Raw genomic sequence first — 14,985 nt, 5'->3', positions numbered from 1 at the left:
TACCGCCGCGCCACCCATTCTTCAATCCGCCACCCTCCCCTTATCCGCCCAACTCGGCCCCACCCCCCTGCAAGCCCCCACATAATCCTCCCACCTGCCCCTCCCCTCCACCACCCCCTCCCCAGTCCAAAACATCGTCCAATTACTCTCGGGCACCATCCACGTCCCCTCGCTCCGCTCAAAATACCACTTATTCACCGGATTGTCCTTCCTACTCCTCCAACAAACCCCTGCGGGGAAACACGTCCGCACCATCGCTTGGAACACAATATCCGCTACCCCGCTGCTGCCCTGGCTATTCGACAGCACAGCGAATTTGTCGAGATACGGCACGAGGCGCGAGGGATCGGAGTCCAGCGCCCCGGGCGGCGTTTCCCAGGTCAGGATTGCGCCGCCTTCGTATTCGCCCGCGACGATGAGGCCGGCGGTGCGGCCGCGGATGCGGTCGAGGTAGTGGCGCACGTCGAGTTTGCGGCGGAAGGAGTCTTCGATGAGGTGCACGAGGCGCGGCAGGTCGACGCGGGGGTCGGTCTCGAGGTCGAGGGTCGTTTGGCCCGAGGCGGGAGCGAGCCAGCCATGTGTCGGGTCGGGGGGCGGGATGATTGTGACGGGCATGCCGCGTTTTATGAGGGTGGCGCGGGGCATGTCCGGGCTGTCGACGTCGGCGTCGGCGCCCGGAGCGGGGGGTAGGCGGGCGACGGGGAGGGATGACGAGACGATGGGTTTGTTGGTAAGGAGGTTGTGGATGAGAGTGTTCCTGCGGCGGCGGGTACCTGCGCCGATGCTGGAGTCGTCTTCTGTGGACTGCGAGGAGACGGCGGCTTCCTGGGGCGTGATGACTAGTGCCGAGGAGGCGGAGGGAAGCAGTGTAAGACATGCCTTGGTCATGGCCAGATTTGAGCGGTGTTGTTCGTAGACATTGCGAGCGTCGGTGACCGTGGGGATTTCCTTGCCGTACTCCACCAGTTCGCCTTCAATCTCGCTGTACTCCTGGTCGAGGTTGATGAAGACATGAGCGCCGTCGCCTCGCGCTTTGCTTGGCACGCCGCCGGCCTCGTCGAGAACAATGATGCGGTCCAGACTAGTGTTGATGGTGGGCCGGCTATCCCCGGGTATCGTTGGACTGGTCGGCAGGCCAGAGAAGAGCCTCGACAGTGCGATCATGATCGTAGTGGCAGGTATCTGCACGAGCTGACTGGTCGCTGTGTGCGCCAGAGTCGGGACAATAGGGATAACAGACCGCTTGAGAGGGTCCGTAAGTAGACTTGGCACGGAGACGGTGGCTGCGCTGTCCGTGGTGCCTTGCACCGAGCCGTGCGATCCTTCGTCAGTAAGTTCAAGAGCCCCCAATACAAGGCGTGCACCCTTGGTGCTGTGTTTGCCAATTACCTTCGCCAGCCTGTCGCATTGATGCTTGATGGCGGACGACTGCTCCCTCATGCTGGTGGCGCCTGCGTCACCGCCGCAGTCCAGGACAATGGCAATCCTCATGTCCAGCTTGACCAGCTGGCTGAGCGTGGTCGCCACCCCTTCCAAAGTGGCATCATCCAGACTTTCCGGCGCTCTCAAACAGACAAGCGCAACATGAAGCGTCTGCTGGGGAGTTGCAGCAGTCCTTTCACCCACATGCGGCTGGGTGAACTGCGGCGACTCGGCGATGGCCCGGGCAGGAGCATACAGCCCGCCGAGGTTGACGCCGCTCCTGTCCAGTCGGTCCTGATCGCGGCGGTGGCGGGCATTGCGTTCTTGCTCGAGAGGCGAGAGGGTAGCGGTCTTGCTTGTGCTGGCATCCTTCGCTGGCTTGAAGCGGGCCAAATACTGCTTGGCGTCACGCTTCGTGGCATTGGCGGTGAGGACGTTCATGAAGAGCTCTCGCTGAGTGGCTGCATCGTCGCCCTTCGCTGGGCTGCGAGTTCGGCCATTGGTGCTTTGAGGAGAGGCAGTAGCGGACGAAGAGTAGCATTGGACTGGTGTTGATACTCTTTTGCAAGATTTTGCGAGCGGCGCCTTGAGGTTACCTGGCACCTTTGCCCTTCCAGACGCCAACATAGAGGTAGTCATTTTCCATCGCAGCCCCGGCTCAGAAATGCTGAGGCCCGAGCATCAAGACCGAAATCAACAGAGTATAGAAAAGAGAAGAAGAAAATGGCTCAAGAAGCCTGCATTATCTTGGTGGTATGAATCATCCTATCACGTACGCCCTTCGCCGGACCGAGCTGCCCGACGGCAAGGATTCGGATCTCTCGAGACGGACCAAGGAATAGAAACCAGATGGCGCTGATATCTGCAGATACCTAAGACGTTGTCCGTTGACAGAACCCATTAGCTGAAGTCCTCAGAAGGAAGTGAGGTCGAAATAAGAGTTGTCCGCTCAGTCAAAGTGGCAGTCGCGTCAGATCGCGCCAAGACATAGGCGGCGGGTCATCCCGGTCCAAATGTTGACAAAGGTAAACACACGCGACAACGACGACTCCGACCACGACTCTGGACCGGACGAATACAACTCAGCGGGACACGACAGCGAGCGACAGGCGCGCAAGAGGGAGAATGATCGGCAATCGGTGACACCCATAAGACGTACACAACCACGCGACAACCAGCACCACGACAATGCGCATCACGGAACTCATCATCGACGGCTTTAAGTCGTACGCCGTCCGCACGGTAATCAGCGAGTGGGACGCGACCTTCAACGCCATCACCGGTCTCAACGGCTCCGGCAAATCCAACATCCTCGACGCCATCTGCTTCTGTTTGGGAATCGGCCGCTTCGAACTCTTGCGCGCGAATGGCGGGGCCAGCGACCTCATCTACAAGCGTGGCCAGGCCGGTATCACGAAAGCGAGCGTCACGCTGGTCTTCGACAATGCAGACAAACCCAGGAGTCCGATCGGGTTCGAGGACTATGCGAGCATCAGCGTCACGAGACAGATCGTGCTGGGCGGGACCAGCAAGTACCTCATCAATGGACACCGTGCGCAGCAGCAGACCGTGCAGAATTTGTTCCAAAGCGTGCAACTGAACATCAACAATCCCAACTTCTTGATCATGCAGGGGCGGATCACAAAGGTGTTGAACATGAAGAGCACGGAGATTCTGGGTATGGTGGAGGAGGCAGCAGGTACGCGCATGTTTGAGGACAGGCGAGAGAAGGCGATACGGACAATGGGCAAGAAGCAGATGAAGGTGGAGGAGATTGAGGGCTTGCTCAAAGACGAGATTGAGCCGAAGCTGGACAAGCTGAGAAATGAGAAGCGGGCGTTTCTTGAATTCCAGAGCACGCAGAACGATCTGGAGCGCTTGACGAAACTGGTGGTGGCATATGACTACGTCAAGTCAAAACAAAAGCTACAGCAGAGCGCACAAGATCTGACGTCGAAGAAGGAGCGAGCGGCTGAGCTGGAAGATAACGCCGACAAGCTGCGACGAGAGATTGGTGTGCTCGAAGAGGATATGGAGAAGGTACGGGCTGCGCGTGACAAAGAATTGCGCAAGGGCGGCAAGTTTGCGAAACTGGAAGAGGCTGTCAAGACGCATTCGCATGAGATGGTCCGGCTATCGACTGTGATCGATCTCAAAAAGGCGTCAATGAGTGAAGAAGAGGAGCGGCTGAAGAAGGCCAAAGCGTCGGTGAAGGATCTTGAGAAGCAGCTGAAGCAGAAATCGGAGGCGCATCAAAAGCTGCAAGAGCAATATGAGGGATCCAACCGAGAGGTCGAGGAGCAGAAAGCGGAAGTCGACAAGAAGGAGGAGCTATTGCAGACTCTCCAAACTGGTATTTCTTCAAATGCTGGCTCGGATGGAGGCTACGCAGGTCAGCTGGCGTCTGCTCGAGACGGTGCCAGTAAAGCAGGAACAGAGATCGAGCAGTCAAAACTGAAGATCAGCCATCTGGAATCACGCATCCAGGAAGACGAGCCTCGGACGAAGAAAGCTGAAAAGGAGAATGCTGGCCTTTTGAAGGATCTGGAGCTTCTACGATCGCAGGCCGGCAAGCTGGAGAAGGAACTAGAGAAGCTCGGATTTGAGCCTGGTCGCGAGGAAGCTCAGCAAGGAGAGAAGACACAGTTGGAGAAGCGCATCCGGGCATTGCAAGGCGAGGCAGATGCATTACGGCGAAAGGTGGCTGGTCTGGACTTCTCCTACTCCGACCCGTCGCCCAACTTCGACCGCCGGCGGGTCAAAGGTCTCGTTGCACAGCTGTTCAATCTTCCCACCGAGCATGCCGAAGCCGGGACTGCACTGGAAATCTGCGCTGGTGGCCGCCTTTACAATGTTGTCGTTGATTCCTCAGACACTGGTAAACAACTGCTCGAGAATGGTAAGCTGCGAAGACGAGTCACCATTATACCACTGGACAAGGTCGACGCACGACGAGCGCCAAATGATCGAGTCTCGGCTGCGCAGAAGCTGGCGCCTGGGAAGGTGAACCTTGCTTTGACACTCATTGGCTATGAGCACGAGGTTGAGAAGGCGATGGAGTTCGTCTTTGGCAATACGCTCGTCGCTGCCGACGCTGCCACTGCGAAGAGAGTCACATTCGACCCGTCGGTGCGGTTGAAGACCGTCACGTTGGAGGGCGACGTCTACGACCCCAGCGGTACTCTTTCCGGTGGCTCTGCGACGCAGGGTAGCGGTGTGCTCCTTACGCTGCAGAGGCTCAATGTCATCACCGAAGAGCTGGAGCTGGAGCAGGAAAAGTTGGCGAAGCTTGAATGTACTATCGCGAAAGATGCGCAGAAGCTCAAATCGGCAAGGCAGATCAAGCAGGAGCTGGACTTGAAGGCTCACGAGATCCAGCTTGCGGAATCGCAGATTGCAAGCAACTCCTCCTCTAGCATCATTGCTCAAGTGGCAGAGATGAAGGAGACGATTGCCGCTTTGAAGGAGAACATCGATACTGCGAAGAAGAGGCAGACTGAGGCCGAGCAGGATGTCAAGCGGATTGAGAAAGACATGAAGGACTTCTCGTCGAACAAGAGTGGCAAGCTGGACCAGCTGCAGAAGGATCTCGACAAGCTGAAGAAGGCGCTATCGAAGGCTCAAGCCACCATCAAACCTCTGCAGCAGGAGATGCGAGACGCCAGAATCGACTCCGAGCAGACCGGCAGTGACCTCGCCGCCGCCCAAGAAGAGCTCGCTGATTCCGAAACCACCCTCGCCGCCCACAAAGAGGAAATGCAATCCCTCGAGTCCGAACAATCCACCGCCAAATCCGCCCATGACGAAGCCCAAGCAGCCCTCACCGACGAACGCGCCAAACTCACATCCTTCGACGAAGAAATCGCTGACCTCGAAGCCGCCTCCAAACGCAAATCCCAACAAATCGCCGACGAGAAGCTTGAAGCCCAGAAACTCGGCCATGACATCGACAACTTCGCCAAAGCGCAGCAGACCGCCCAGTCCGCCCTCTCCATATTAGAGAAAGAACACGACTGGATCCACGAAGAAGCCTCCTCGTTCGGTAAACCTGGCACCCCGTACGACTTCCACGGCTCCAACATCCACGAAGCAAAATCCAACCTAAAAACCGTCACCGAGCGCTTCCAAGGCATGAAGAAGAAGATCAACCCGGCGGTGATGAACATGATCGACTCGGTGGAGAAGAAAGAAGCCTCCCTCAAACAAATGATGCGGACCGTGATTAAAGATAAACGCAAGATCGAGGAGACGATCGGAAGTCTAGATGAGTATAAGAAGGAGGCGCTGGAGAAGACTTGGCGGAAGGTGAATGAGGATTTCGGGTTGATTTTTAATGATCTTCTGCCGGGGAATACGGCCAAGTTGGATCCGCCCGAGGGGAAGAGTATTGCGGAGGGCTTGGAGGTGAAGGTTTGTTTGGGGAAGGTGTGGAAGCAGTCGCTCACTGAGCTGTCTGGGGGGCAGCGGTACGTCTTCGTCTCTCCCCTCTCCTGTCCCCAGTCCGCGAATGCTAACGTTGATCGCCTGCGGCAGGTCTCTCATCGCACTCTCCCTCATCCTCTCCCTCCTCCAGTACTCCCCGGCCCCCATGTACATCCTCGACGAAGTCGACGCCGCGCTCGACTTATCGCATACACAAAACATCGGCCGCTTGATCCGGACGCGGTTCAGGGGGAGTCAGTTTATCGTGGTGAGTTTGAAGGACGGCATGTTTGGGAACGCGAATCGGATTTTTCGGACAAGGTTTATGGATGGGACGAGTGTGGTGCAGGTGTTGGGGCCGGGGGATGTGCGATGATTTGGTAATGCACCTGGGTAGCGAACGGCGTTCTATGGTGGTGCGGAAGTCGGTCTCGTATTGTCAGATTTGGTTATGTGATGCGGTCGGATGGTGTATGTACAGTATCGTGGTCTTCAGGGCCAACGTATCCAGCGGGCGGAAGGCGGTGCGATCTATCCCTGCAACAGAACCTGCTGCCTCTTCTTGACCTCTTTCGCGATCTGTTCCACATTCAATCCCCGCATCTTCTCACCCAAAATCTGCGTCTTTTGCTCCAGATCCTCAATACCATCCGTAGCCCCCTGATCCGCCAATCGCACAGTCCCATATGGCGAGTGCTCGAAGACCGCAGCGAGCAAGGTTTGCATATCAGCGTCCGCCTCTGCGAGTGACTGAGCCAGCTGGTCGGCGATGCCGCGCTCGGAGATTGTGGCGAGTGAGGACAGTTTTTCGAGCTTGTCCTTCGTGCTTGCTGCCAGACTTCCAGTGAATTGACTGCCGTCCCCCGAATCTGTGACTTTGACATCGAGCTGTCGTAATAGTTGCGTGACTGGATCGTGGGACTCAGAGAGATTCGCTTGCACCAGGCGCAGCGGCTTCAGACCTTTCTGCGACTGCTTTACCGGCGACTGTGCTCTGTTCTGAGCAGCCTTGCTGTCACTGCTGGATGCCTGAATAGCCTGGAAAGCAGCATTGATGGTCTTCAAAGCAGAGCGCTGTGCGCGAATGTCCCGTGAAGTCTCATCAGTGGCCTCTAGCCGGACAGTGAGGTACTGCAGTGCTGAGCTCATGTATTCTGCCCACGCTGCTTGCTCGGTTTCGTTATCGGACATTGCCGATTGCAGGGCCCGTGAGATAGCGGTGCGGTATTGGGCTTCGACCGCCATGGTAGAGAGGCCGTCGATCTCGCGGCATAGCTCCTCTAGCTCTGCTCGCAGCGAGTCGCGCTGGCTTTCGAGACTTTGCGAGGATTGCCTCTTGCGGCTCCCGTTCGTTTGAGAACTGTAGTCTCGAATTGCAGCATTGTACGTAGCATCGATCCTCGCGTGAATCTCTTGAGTAGATAGTACGGTAAGCGCCTGGCACAGCCGCTCAACCTCATCCAGTTCCGCGGCATCGGTAGCATTGGCGGTCAGTTTCGGCAGCACTTTCTCAAGGCCGTCGAGCAAGCGATTGTCCTTCTCCAGTAGCCTTTCGACCATAGGTAGGATCCCGGTAGACGAGTGCTCCGCCTGCTTCGAGGCTCGTTCAAGGCGTGCTTGCAATGAGTCCGCTAGCTCAGAGGCTTCAAACTCGGACTGAGCCTTCTCGCGGGCATGCCTGTTGCTTTTGCCGTTCGAGGAAGAGTCATGGGTGCGGTCTGAAGCATTGCGGGATTGAATCTTGCGGAGGGCTTGCTTTTGAGCCTCTAGGAGTTTGCATTGCTTCTCGATCGAAGCGGTGCTGGCTTCGAGCGAGCTGATGGCTGATTCAAAGTCCTCATCGGACAGCAAGGGGCCTGTGGCTATGTCGCTGGCAGACGATGTGTTGTGCTTCTCGTGGCTGTTGTTGGCAAATTAGCACTGCTCCGTTGGTTGAACTGGCGTCTTGACATACAAGGTCAACTCCTCCCTCGTCAGCAGGGTCTCCGGCGAGAGATGCTCGTCTATCCAAGCCGACAGCTGTTCACTCGTGTCCGGACTCTGAAATGCCCAAGCGACATCATCTCGTCCGAGCCCTATGCCTCGCGCCTCGAGGACGTGTAGCAAATGCGCCAGCTGCGGATCGGACATCATCCGCTGATGGACGAGCAAAGGCTACACGGCCCTATAAGCCGGCGGAGTCCTTTTCAAGGCAACCTGGCAGACCCTTACACCGGACGGTCTTGTCAGAAGGATGCCGGGCATGTGTGTCCCTACGAAGACGCTCCGTGCGCTCCTTCCCCTTTCGGACCAATCGGGAGAATCGCGGGAACATCGGAGGTACTTTCTGGTCACCTCACCTCTTCTTCGTAACTTGCAAAGTACGACACGTCTTGAGATGACACATTGCCCTCGGCTCAAAGAGATGCCGTGGTGCCGAGCTCATACACGCTGTTTGCGTTCTGGACTATCATGTGCGCGAGGTCCGGTGCTACGGACATGGCGGCCGGTGTCCATTTGAGGAGCTCAGCTACGTCCTTACGACGTCCTTATCCAGAGGCAGCAACAAGACATATATGAGCTCCATACCGCTCCACAACACAGTCTAAGTACATGCAGACTCAACCCTTCCTCCCGTCTCTTCTCCTTCTGCTCAACAACCTGTGAATGAACATCCCCTTCCCACATCCAACCATGTCGCACCTCGAAGTCCCCGGAGCAATGCTCTATCACGAAGTCGTCGGCTCCGGTCCCCTCCTCCTCTGCATCTCCGGCGGCGACGGCTCCGTGGAGAACTGGCGCGTCTTCTCCGACGCTCTAAAAGACCACTTCACCGTCGTCTCCTGGGACCGCCGCGGCTTCTCCCGCAGCTACATAACAGGCACCCAAGACTATCGCCCCCTCCCCCGCTTCGCCCGCGATGCCGATGACGCCGCCCTCCTCATCCAGAAGTACTCCCCCAACACACCGGCGACAGTCATCGGCAACTCCTCCGGCGGCATCGTCGCCCTGACCCTCCTCACCCGCCACCCGGAGCTCATTCGCACCATGATCCCCTACGAACCCCCCATCGCCAAACTCTGCCCGGACTACGAGCACATCTGCGCCCTGCACCGGGAAATCTACTCCACCTACCGCCTCGGAGGCCCACTCCCAGCATACAAGCTCTTCGGCGCCCTGACCAAGTCGCCGCTGATGTCGAACTTCAAGATCGACTTCAGCACGCCGTATCTATGGTCAAACATGAATTTCTGGTTTGAGCGGGAGTTCATGTCTGTGCCGGATGTGGATTTCGATGTCGAGAAGGATTTCGGGCCGCACAAGGACAAGCTTGTGCCGGTGTATGGGGGGTTGTCGCAGAAGGATGCCTATCAGTATCAGGCGATGGAGGTGGTGTGTGGGAAGCTGGCGTTGGAGTATTTGGCGTTTCCGGGGGAGCATATTGGGCAGATGACGCATGCAAGGGAGTTTGCGGGGGCGTTGTTTGAGGCGTTAAAGAGGAAGGATGAGTACTATGCTGAGCTGTGAGATGGCAATGGAGCGTTCTTGCAGGCGATGGCTTGGAAAGTTGCGTGCGTTGTATGTCTAAAATCGACTTCACTCATATCTCAACCCATGTGCCGAAGCGTGTACGCTCAACCGCCTGCGAATCATTCAACTCCGCCATGTGCAAGAAAATCTAAAAGTACATCCCATCATGATCCTTGCCCTGCCTGCTTCGAGTGCCGAAAAAGCCTTACCATATGATACAGAGTCGGACGGAGGACTGATGCGCTGCTGGAGCGACGATTCCGAAAACGAAATGTGAGGACGCCCGAGGCCGGCGGCTACGTTGCATGATCGGGACGGTGAGGAGGATCGTGATGAAAGTGTATCCGTAGTTCTCGAAGACCTGGAGAGCTCGGCAGAGGAGCAATATTGGCGCCAGGTCACGTTGCATGTGCATGTACGCACGGTTGTCCGTGCACGGCTCGAAGCTCTTCGTCCTGTTCCGGTCCAGCCTGAGGTCTGGTCGCTTTGATTCACTTGCTCATCGCTTGCTGGGAGAGACAGGCTTGCGCTTCTTTCGCGGCCTCCGCTTGCAGCCGATAGTCCTCCAAAAAATTCCACCAGCGACATATGACTTCCATCACGGTTTCGAAAGATGTGTCAAAGTATACGCAGTCTCGGAATCCCTGGTTGCCCATATGTCGACGAGAGGCTTCGAGCTCTCTGATGATGGAGCGATCGAGATACGTCACTTGCCATTGTGCAACATGATCGATGGTGTGCTTCGCGTGGTTGCCGACGGTCTGATTGTGCCAGTGGGTGAATTGCTGATTGGTCAGCTCTGGCTCTTTTGTCCACCCCACCACTACCGGCGTTGTGCCATCAGCAAAGCTGATGACGGTCATATAAACCGTGCCTGTTGCAAGCTCGTCCGGGGATAGTCCGGCAGCCTGTGCAGGCTTACAAGCGATGGCGAGCATTGGTGTCGCGTAGGCAGGAAGACTCTGCGATATATTTGCGGAGTTGGCGTCTTTAGTATTGACGTATGGTGAATGGTAGCCAACAGGGTGAAACTTGGCGTTCAACTCTGCCTCCCATACTTCCTTCAACTTTTGCTTCTCGGTCTTTTTCCCCTGGCATTTGGCGCAGAGTAGCAGTTCCATCACATCTTGTGCCCGCATCACTTGGATCGTGGTGGAGGGAGCCTCGAGGAATTGTCTTGCCATTTCCTTCGCCATGTCACTGCAGTCGCGCGTGACATTATTGGTGCAAGGAAAATTCCATGGCGCTCCAATGCATTTGTGAATGGTGTCAGGAAGAGCATTTTGTAGATATGGTATGACTTCTGTGAGCGATGGCGGGTTTCTCTTATCCATTGCAAGAGTTTGGACCGAGCACCGCAGTGCTAGCGTGACTGCTTCCCGTACAAACGGACCGTGGAAAGAGACAGTGTGCAAGTATCAAGTCGAGGTGTGGTCGCTGAAGATATGAGTGCGAAGAGACCCGGGACACTTGCGGTGACGGGAACAAGTGAAGTGATGGGGTTCTGAAGGGTGCAGATAGCAGTCGGAGCTTCAGGCTGTTGCGTCCCAGTCAAGTCTCCCGGTATTGCGAGTGCGAAGCGACACAGTATCTGCGGCCGCGTCGGCTGACTGGTCCGACACGCAGAGCGAGGAGCTGTGACGGGCTACACCGAGCATGCACGAGCTGCAACGAGCACACGGGACCCAGGACGTAACAGTTGAGGAGCCATTGGGAGAGATCGCACACCGCCCTGGGTCTGAGAGAACCCGTGCATGGCCAGACCAGCAGGCCGCAAGTGCGTGCAGAGGAGAAACCACAAATACGAACGACTCATATGTTTGGTTCCGGGGGCCTGGGCCGAAGCCGTTTGACCTTCGTCCAAAGCTGTTGCGCCTATGCAGCAAGTCGCTTGACCAGCGAAGCCTGGGAGCTGCATGGCGCTTGAATCATCCTGGGCCTTGCTGGTGTGTTGTCTGAACTCATTTGGCGACACCAAGGAAAGGGAGAAGTGCTTTTGAGCAAACAGCATCATTGCAGGGGTGTCCGGGCGGTCGGTACCGATGTGTCGTCCTTCTTTGTTCTCCAGGATGCGGAGATTTGAGCGATGCGGGCTTCCAGAGCGCGGCCACTTCGTGCGAAATCCGAGCGAGGTTGAGACAGCATGTTCTTGAAACCAAAGACTAAGGTGACCAAAGAAATCAAGGAAGTTCATTTGTATTGAAAGACGGATGGTAAATTCTTTCCCAATGCGCCCGGAATGCCGTGCCGAATATGAGCTCTCCGTCATACGATTCTCCAGTGCCAGAACAACCAATAAAGCACTGCGGCTAGAGCGTATACCACACGTGGCGGACAATTGAGGACGTCCGGAAGCATGAGTAACACCAACGCCATGAACAACCAAGTGACGCCAGACCTCTCGTTGTACATTCTGAAACCGCCGCTATCCCTTCGGAATACCACGTTCCAGACATGCTCTCGTCGCTGATGATCCAAGTTAAGCCGGTGCCAGACATCAGGCTCGGTGGTGGTCGCTTCCGCATCCGCGACCTCAACATCCAGCGCTTGACTTCCATGAATAGCATCGACTACAGCTTGGTCCAGGTCTTGCCCAGGCTCGAGACCGATGTCTCTCATGATAGCCCACCATCTATTGATAGTCCTCTGTGCGACAGAAAGGTCCACCTCAAAGTACTCGCGATGCGTCCTGTGCGCTCTCCCGTGCTGTACGCGGAGGTCTCGCTGGAAGAATGCTAGATCAGCGTGGACCAGAGCTTCCAGGCGGAGTAGCTGTAGGAGTGGTATGCCAGGCAAATAGTATGCAGTGTTCCGGTTGAATGTAATGCCGTGCTGGTTGGTAATCTCCCGCAGCCGGGTCCTAACGGGTCGTGTTGTGTAGCCTATCTTGACCATCGGAGTTGAATCGTCGGCATTGACGCTGACGGCATAAATGGCTCCTTTGGCTCGCGGCCTCGGTAGTGGTTCCAGCAAAAGTGTAAGAACTTCCGATCGAATAGTGCACGGAGCCCAAGTCGATGCATCAACAGGTGAGAATCTTCCATCGCTTGTTGCCAGATCTGGCGTTGAAGACAGCGCTGGAGAGGCCACAGCTGATACTCCCTGCGTAGCTTGCGGTGCACTTGTCGGTGTGTCTTCGTCAGTGGCGGTTAGCGTTACGGGCGTAGCTTCTTCAGCGACGGCCGATGCTTGAATTTGCTCGCCGACATGAGCAGAGGGTGGGGTTGCCTCTGGTTGCGTCAATGTGGAGTTCGTGTCCGTGGATGCATCAGTTACTTCTTCGACCACGTCCAATATCGACGAGGCGGCCTGCTCGATTCGCATGAGCGGAGCGGGTATTTCGTTCAAGGACGCCTCCCTTCTTCCGGCTGAGCCATCGGGATGTCTATCGGCACGACCACAGCGTGATGCTCGCGCAACCAATGGAGACTCTGGGACTTCAGTCTCATCAGCGTCTTCGTTCGCTGGAGAATCTTCCTCGGACGAAGGTGGGGTGTCGGGGATGGAGGGCCCAGCCTTGGAGCCAGGATGGAGGTTGATCCGTGGAGGCGGCGACTGACGATTCTCCAAACGAGAGCTGGCAGTGTCCTGGGGTCGTTGGCCGGATGACGGAGGCGTGATCGGTGCATTTGCTGGTGCGGCGTTGAAAACGTGATCTATTCCACTCTTGAGCGAGTATGGAGAGGGGTGTTTCCGGGTCCTGAAGTCGAGGCTAGGAAACTCAAGGCTCCAGGCCGCTTCTACCTGGTTTTTGTAGTTGTAATTGTTATATTGGTGGTCCGCGCACATGAGGAGGCAGATGAGGTTTCTGATGTCTCTAAGCGTCAATCGGTCTGCTGACGACTGCATCATGTTTCTCGCCATGTCTTTACGGCCTTGTGTCACGTCATTCGGGCAGGAATCGTGCCTTGTTGAAGCAATGCATCTGAACGTCTCGATTGTGTCTTGGTGCTGGAACGCGGCTCGGACCTCTGCGAATGTTGTGAGCGTCATGGCGATGGTTGCAGTGAATGATGTGGGAAGAAGATATCGCTGCTGCTCTTGTTGTGTGGGGGTCTTATAGTCGTGTCCACCGGCGCCCAGCAGTGCTGAGGCAGGCGGAGCACCACACAGCTAGAGCACAGACATCGCTGCATGCTGCCTGAAAATATCGTCTGTATCGTGGCGGCGCTTCCAGCTGATAGCGAGAACATTCCCTGGGAGTGCTCTTTGTCGTAAGCGAGGCCAGGTCGGTTTTGCGCAAACCATCAGCCTCCTCTGCGCGTGAGCGGCACAGCAAGCCACATGTTTCAGATGGCGCCCGCGATGCAAGCAGCGAGTCACTCTCATAGCGAGCCTGAACTGCAAGCTGAAGATAGTAATACTATCGAATTCAGTACGTATATGCACTCAGCCACCCGTTTGAGCTCAGTGTTCCCGAGTGTATGGTGGAGTGGTCGACAGTGGTCTTGGCGCCGACAGTGCAAGCGAGCAGCAGCCCAGAGCATCTGCAACATGTCGTTACTGCAAGTTGCAGGAGGACGCATGGATTCAAACTGTCCAGAATTCCATTAGGTGGTAGGCTGCGGACACTCAGTCCCAGTCTTGTGGTATCGTCCGAAAGCTTGGCGGGCGCAGAAACCTTCAGGTCAAAGCAGGCCAGTTCAATTCATCCCTGCCACTTCGGCGCCTCGTCCGTGGAGATCATGTAACCCCTCGCCGCAGCTTCGCCTCCCACGTCGCCCTCCTGAGGCTCCTCTGCGGCGAGGCAGACCGCAGTAGCGTAGTCCCCGTCGTGACTGATGCTGAGCTTGGCGACGGTGCCTAAGAGCTCGACCTCGTCTTCAGTAGCCTCTTCGACATCAGCCGCCTCCTCATCACGGCATGGAGCCTCAGGTACAGCAGCCTGCTGTGTCGATTCCGTAGTGGATTGTTTCGAAGGCCAAGCATTTTCGAATGCCAAGGGCGAGAGACCATGGCGTTTCTCTTGTGTCGCCGGGTTGATGGGCTTCGCCTTTTGCAGGAGTTCGACCTCGTGCTTGATAGGTCGGTCATCAGCACTCGTCTTATCGAGGATAACAGCCGACATTGGTTCTCCAAAAAGCGGCGTGCGGATCACAACATCATGAAAGCTGAGCCTTCGCTGCGAAATTGCCTTGATTGCGGCCTCTTTGGCTGCGAAGCTGGGTTATAGTCAGTAAAAGCATCATGAATGCGTCGCTCTCCTAGAGCCAGAGGAGCAGGAGGAGGCGGCGGCGCCAGCAGAAGTTTCGACACATTGGCAGGTCAACAAACATACCGCCCAGCTAGGAATTGATGCACCGCTCTCGCTGCTTTTGGGTCCTGTAAGTCGAATGATCCGTATCGGCTCCAAAATTGCACTCGTTCGCGGCGGGTCAGTACTCGCTTCAGGAAGCCCACGAGATTTTTGGGTTGAGCGGCGTCTTTCACGAGGAGATTTTTGATGCGAGAAACGTGTGCGACGTCTGTGCCTATGTTGAGTTCGAAGGGAAAGGGTCGGATGGGCATGATGAAGGAAGCGGATGAGCTGATGGGATGATGTTTGTTCGGTTGCATGTACATGTAAGTCCAGGTTACACAGCATGACTACGACTTTTGGCCATCACGAGAACTCAAGGTAACATTTTGGGC

General features: G+C 56.3%; 7 protein-coding genes across 7 annotated transcripts; 2 read left to right on the top strand and 5 right to left on the bottom strand.

Annotated features, from left to right (window-relative positions):
* Positions 1 to 21: 21 nt before the first annotated feature.
* On the bottom strand, positions 22 to 2,061 carry ARG2 (Amino-acid acetyltransferase, mitochondrial; the record flags this gene model as incomplete). Its single annotated transcript, XM_064808033.1, has 1 exon — positions 22 to 2,061. One exon carries the CDS (start codon positions 2,059 to 2,061, stop codon positions 22 to 24), a length of 2,040 nt encoding a protein of 679 aa, XP_064653755.1.
* A 549-nt stretch (positions 2,062 to 2,610) lies between these two features.
* SMC2 (Structural maintenance of chromosomes protein 2) lies at positions 2,611 to 6,220 on the top strand (the record flags this gene model as incomplete). The annotated part of the gene is made up of 2 exons (XM_064808032.1): positions 2,611 to 5,888; positions 5,956 to 6,220. The coding sequence occupies 2 exons, from the start codon at positions 2,611 to 2,613 to the stop codon at positions 6,218 to 6,220; spliced, it is 3,543 nt and encodes a 1,180-aa protein (XP_064653754.1).
* Positions 6,221 to 6,375: 155 nt separating this feature from the next.
* LTR77_010814 (uncharacterized protein) lies at positions 6,376 to 7,974 on the bottom strand (the record flags this gene model as incomplete). Its single annotated transcript, XM_064808031.1, has 2 exons — positions 6,376 to 7,744; positions 7,799 to 7,974. 2 exons carry the CDS (start codon positions 7,972 to 7,974, stop codon positions 6,376 to 6,378), a joined length of 1,545 nt encoding a protein of 514 aa, XP_064653753.1.
* A 543-nt stretch (positions 7,975 to 8,517) lies between these two features.
* On the top strand, positions 8,518 to 9,663 carry LTR77_010813 (uncharacterized protein; the record flags this gene model as incomplete). Its single annotated transcript, XM_064808030.1, has 2 exons — positions 8,518 to 9,347; positions 9,576 to 9,663. The coding sequence occupies 2 exons, from the start codon at positions 8,518 to 8,520 to the stop codon at positions 9,661 to 9,663; spliced, it is 918 nt and encodes a 305-aa protein (XP_064653752.1).
* A 182-nt stretch (positions 9,664 to 9,845) lies between these two features.
* On the bottom strand, positions 9,846 to 10,550 carry LTR77_010812 (uncharacterized protein; the record flags this gene model as incomplete). Its single annotated transcript, XM_064808029.1, has 1 exon — positions 9,846 to 10,550. The coding sequence occupies one exon, from the start codon at positions 10,548 to 10,550 to the stop codon at positions 9,846 to 9,848; it is 705 nt and encodes a 234-aa protein (XP_064653751.1).
* Positions 10,551 to 11,619: 1,069 nt separating this feature from the next.
* LTR77_010811 (uncharacterized protein) lies at positions 11,620 to 13,218 on the bottom strand (the record flags this gene model as incomplete). The annotated part of the gene is made up of 1 exon (XM_064808028.1): positions 11,620 to 13,218. The coding sequence occupies one exon, from the start codon at positions 13,216 to 13,218 to the stop codon at positions 11,620 to 11,622; it is 1,599 nt and encodes a 532-aa protein (XP_064653750.1).
* A 784-nt stretch (positions 13,219 to 14,002) lies between these two features.
* LTR77_010810 (uncharacterized protein) lies at positions 14,003 to 14,862 on the bottom strand (the record flags this gene model as incomplete). The annotated part of the gene is made up of 2 exons (XM_064808027.1): positions 14,003 to 14,516; positions 14,633 to 14,862. The coding sequence occupies 2 exons, from the start codon at positions 14,860 to 14,862 to the stop codon at positions 14,003 to 14,005; spliced, it is 744 nt and encodes a 247-aa protein (XP_064653749.1).
* Positions 14,863 to 14,985: the final 123 nt, after the last annotated feature.

This window comes from Saxophila tyrrhenica, assembly GCF_035928015.1.
Source record: "Saxophila tyrrhenica strain CCFEE 5935 chromosome Unknown scaffold_27, whole genome shotgun sequence".
Classification (NCBI taxonomy): Eukaryota; Fungi; Ascomycota; class Dothideomycetes; order Mycosphaerellales; family Extremaceae; genus Saxophila; species Saxophila tyrrhenica.
The sequence above is the reverse complement of the archived record's forward strand: the minus strand, read 5'-3'. Positions and strand labels throughout refer to the sequence as shown.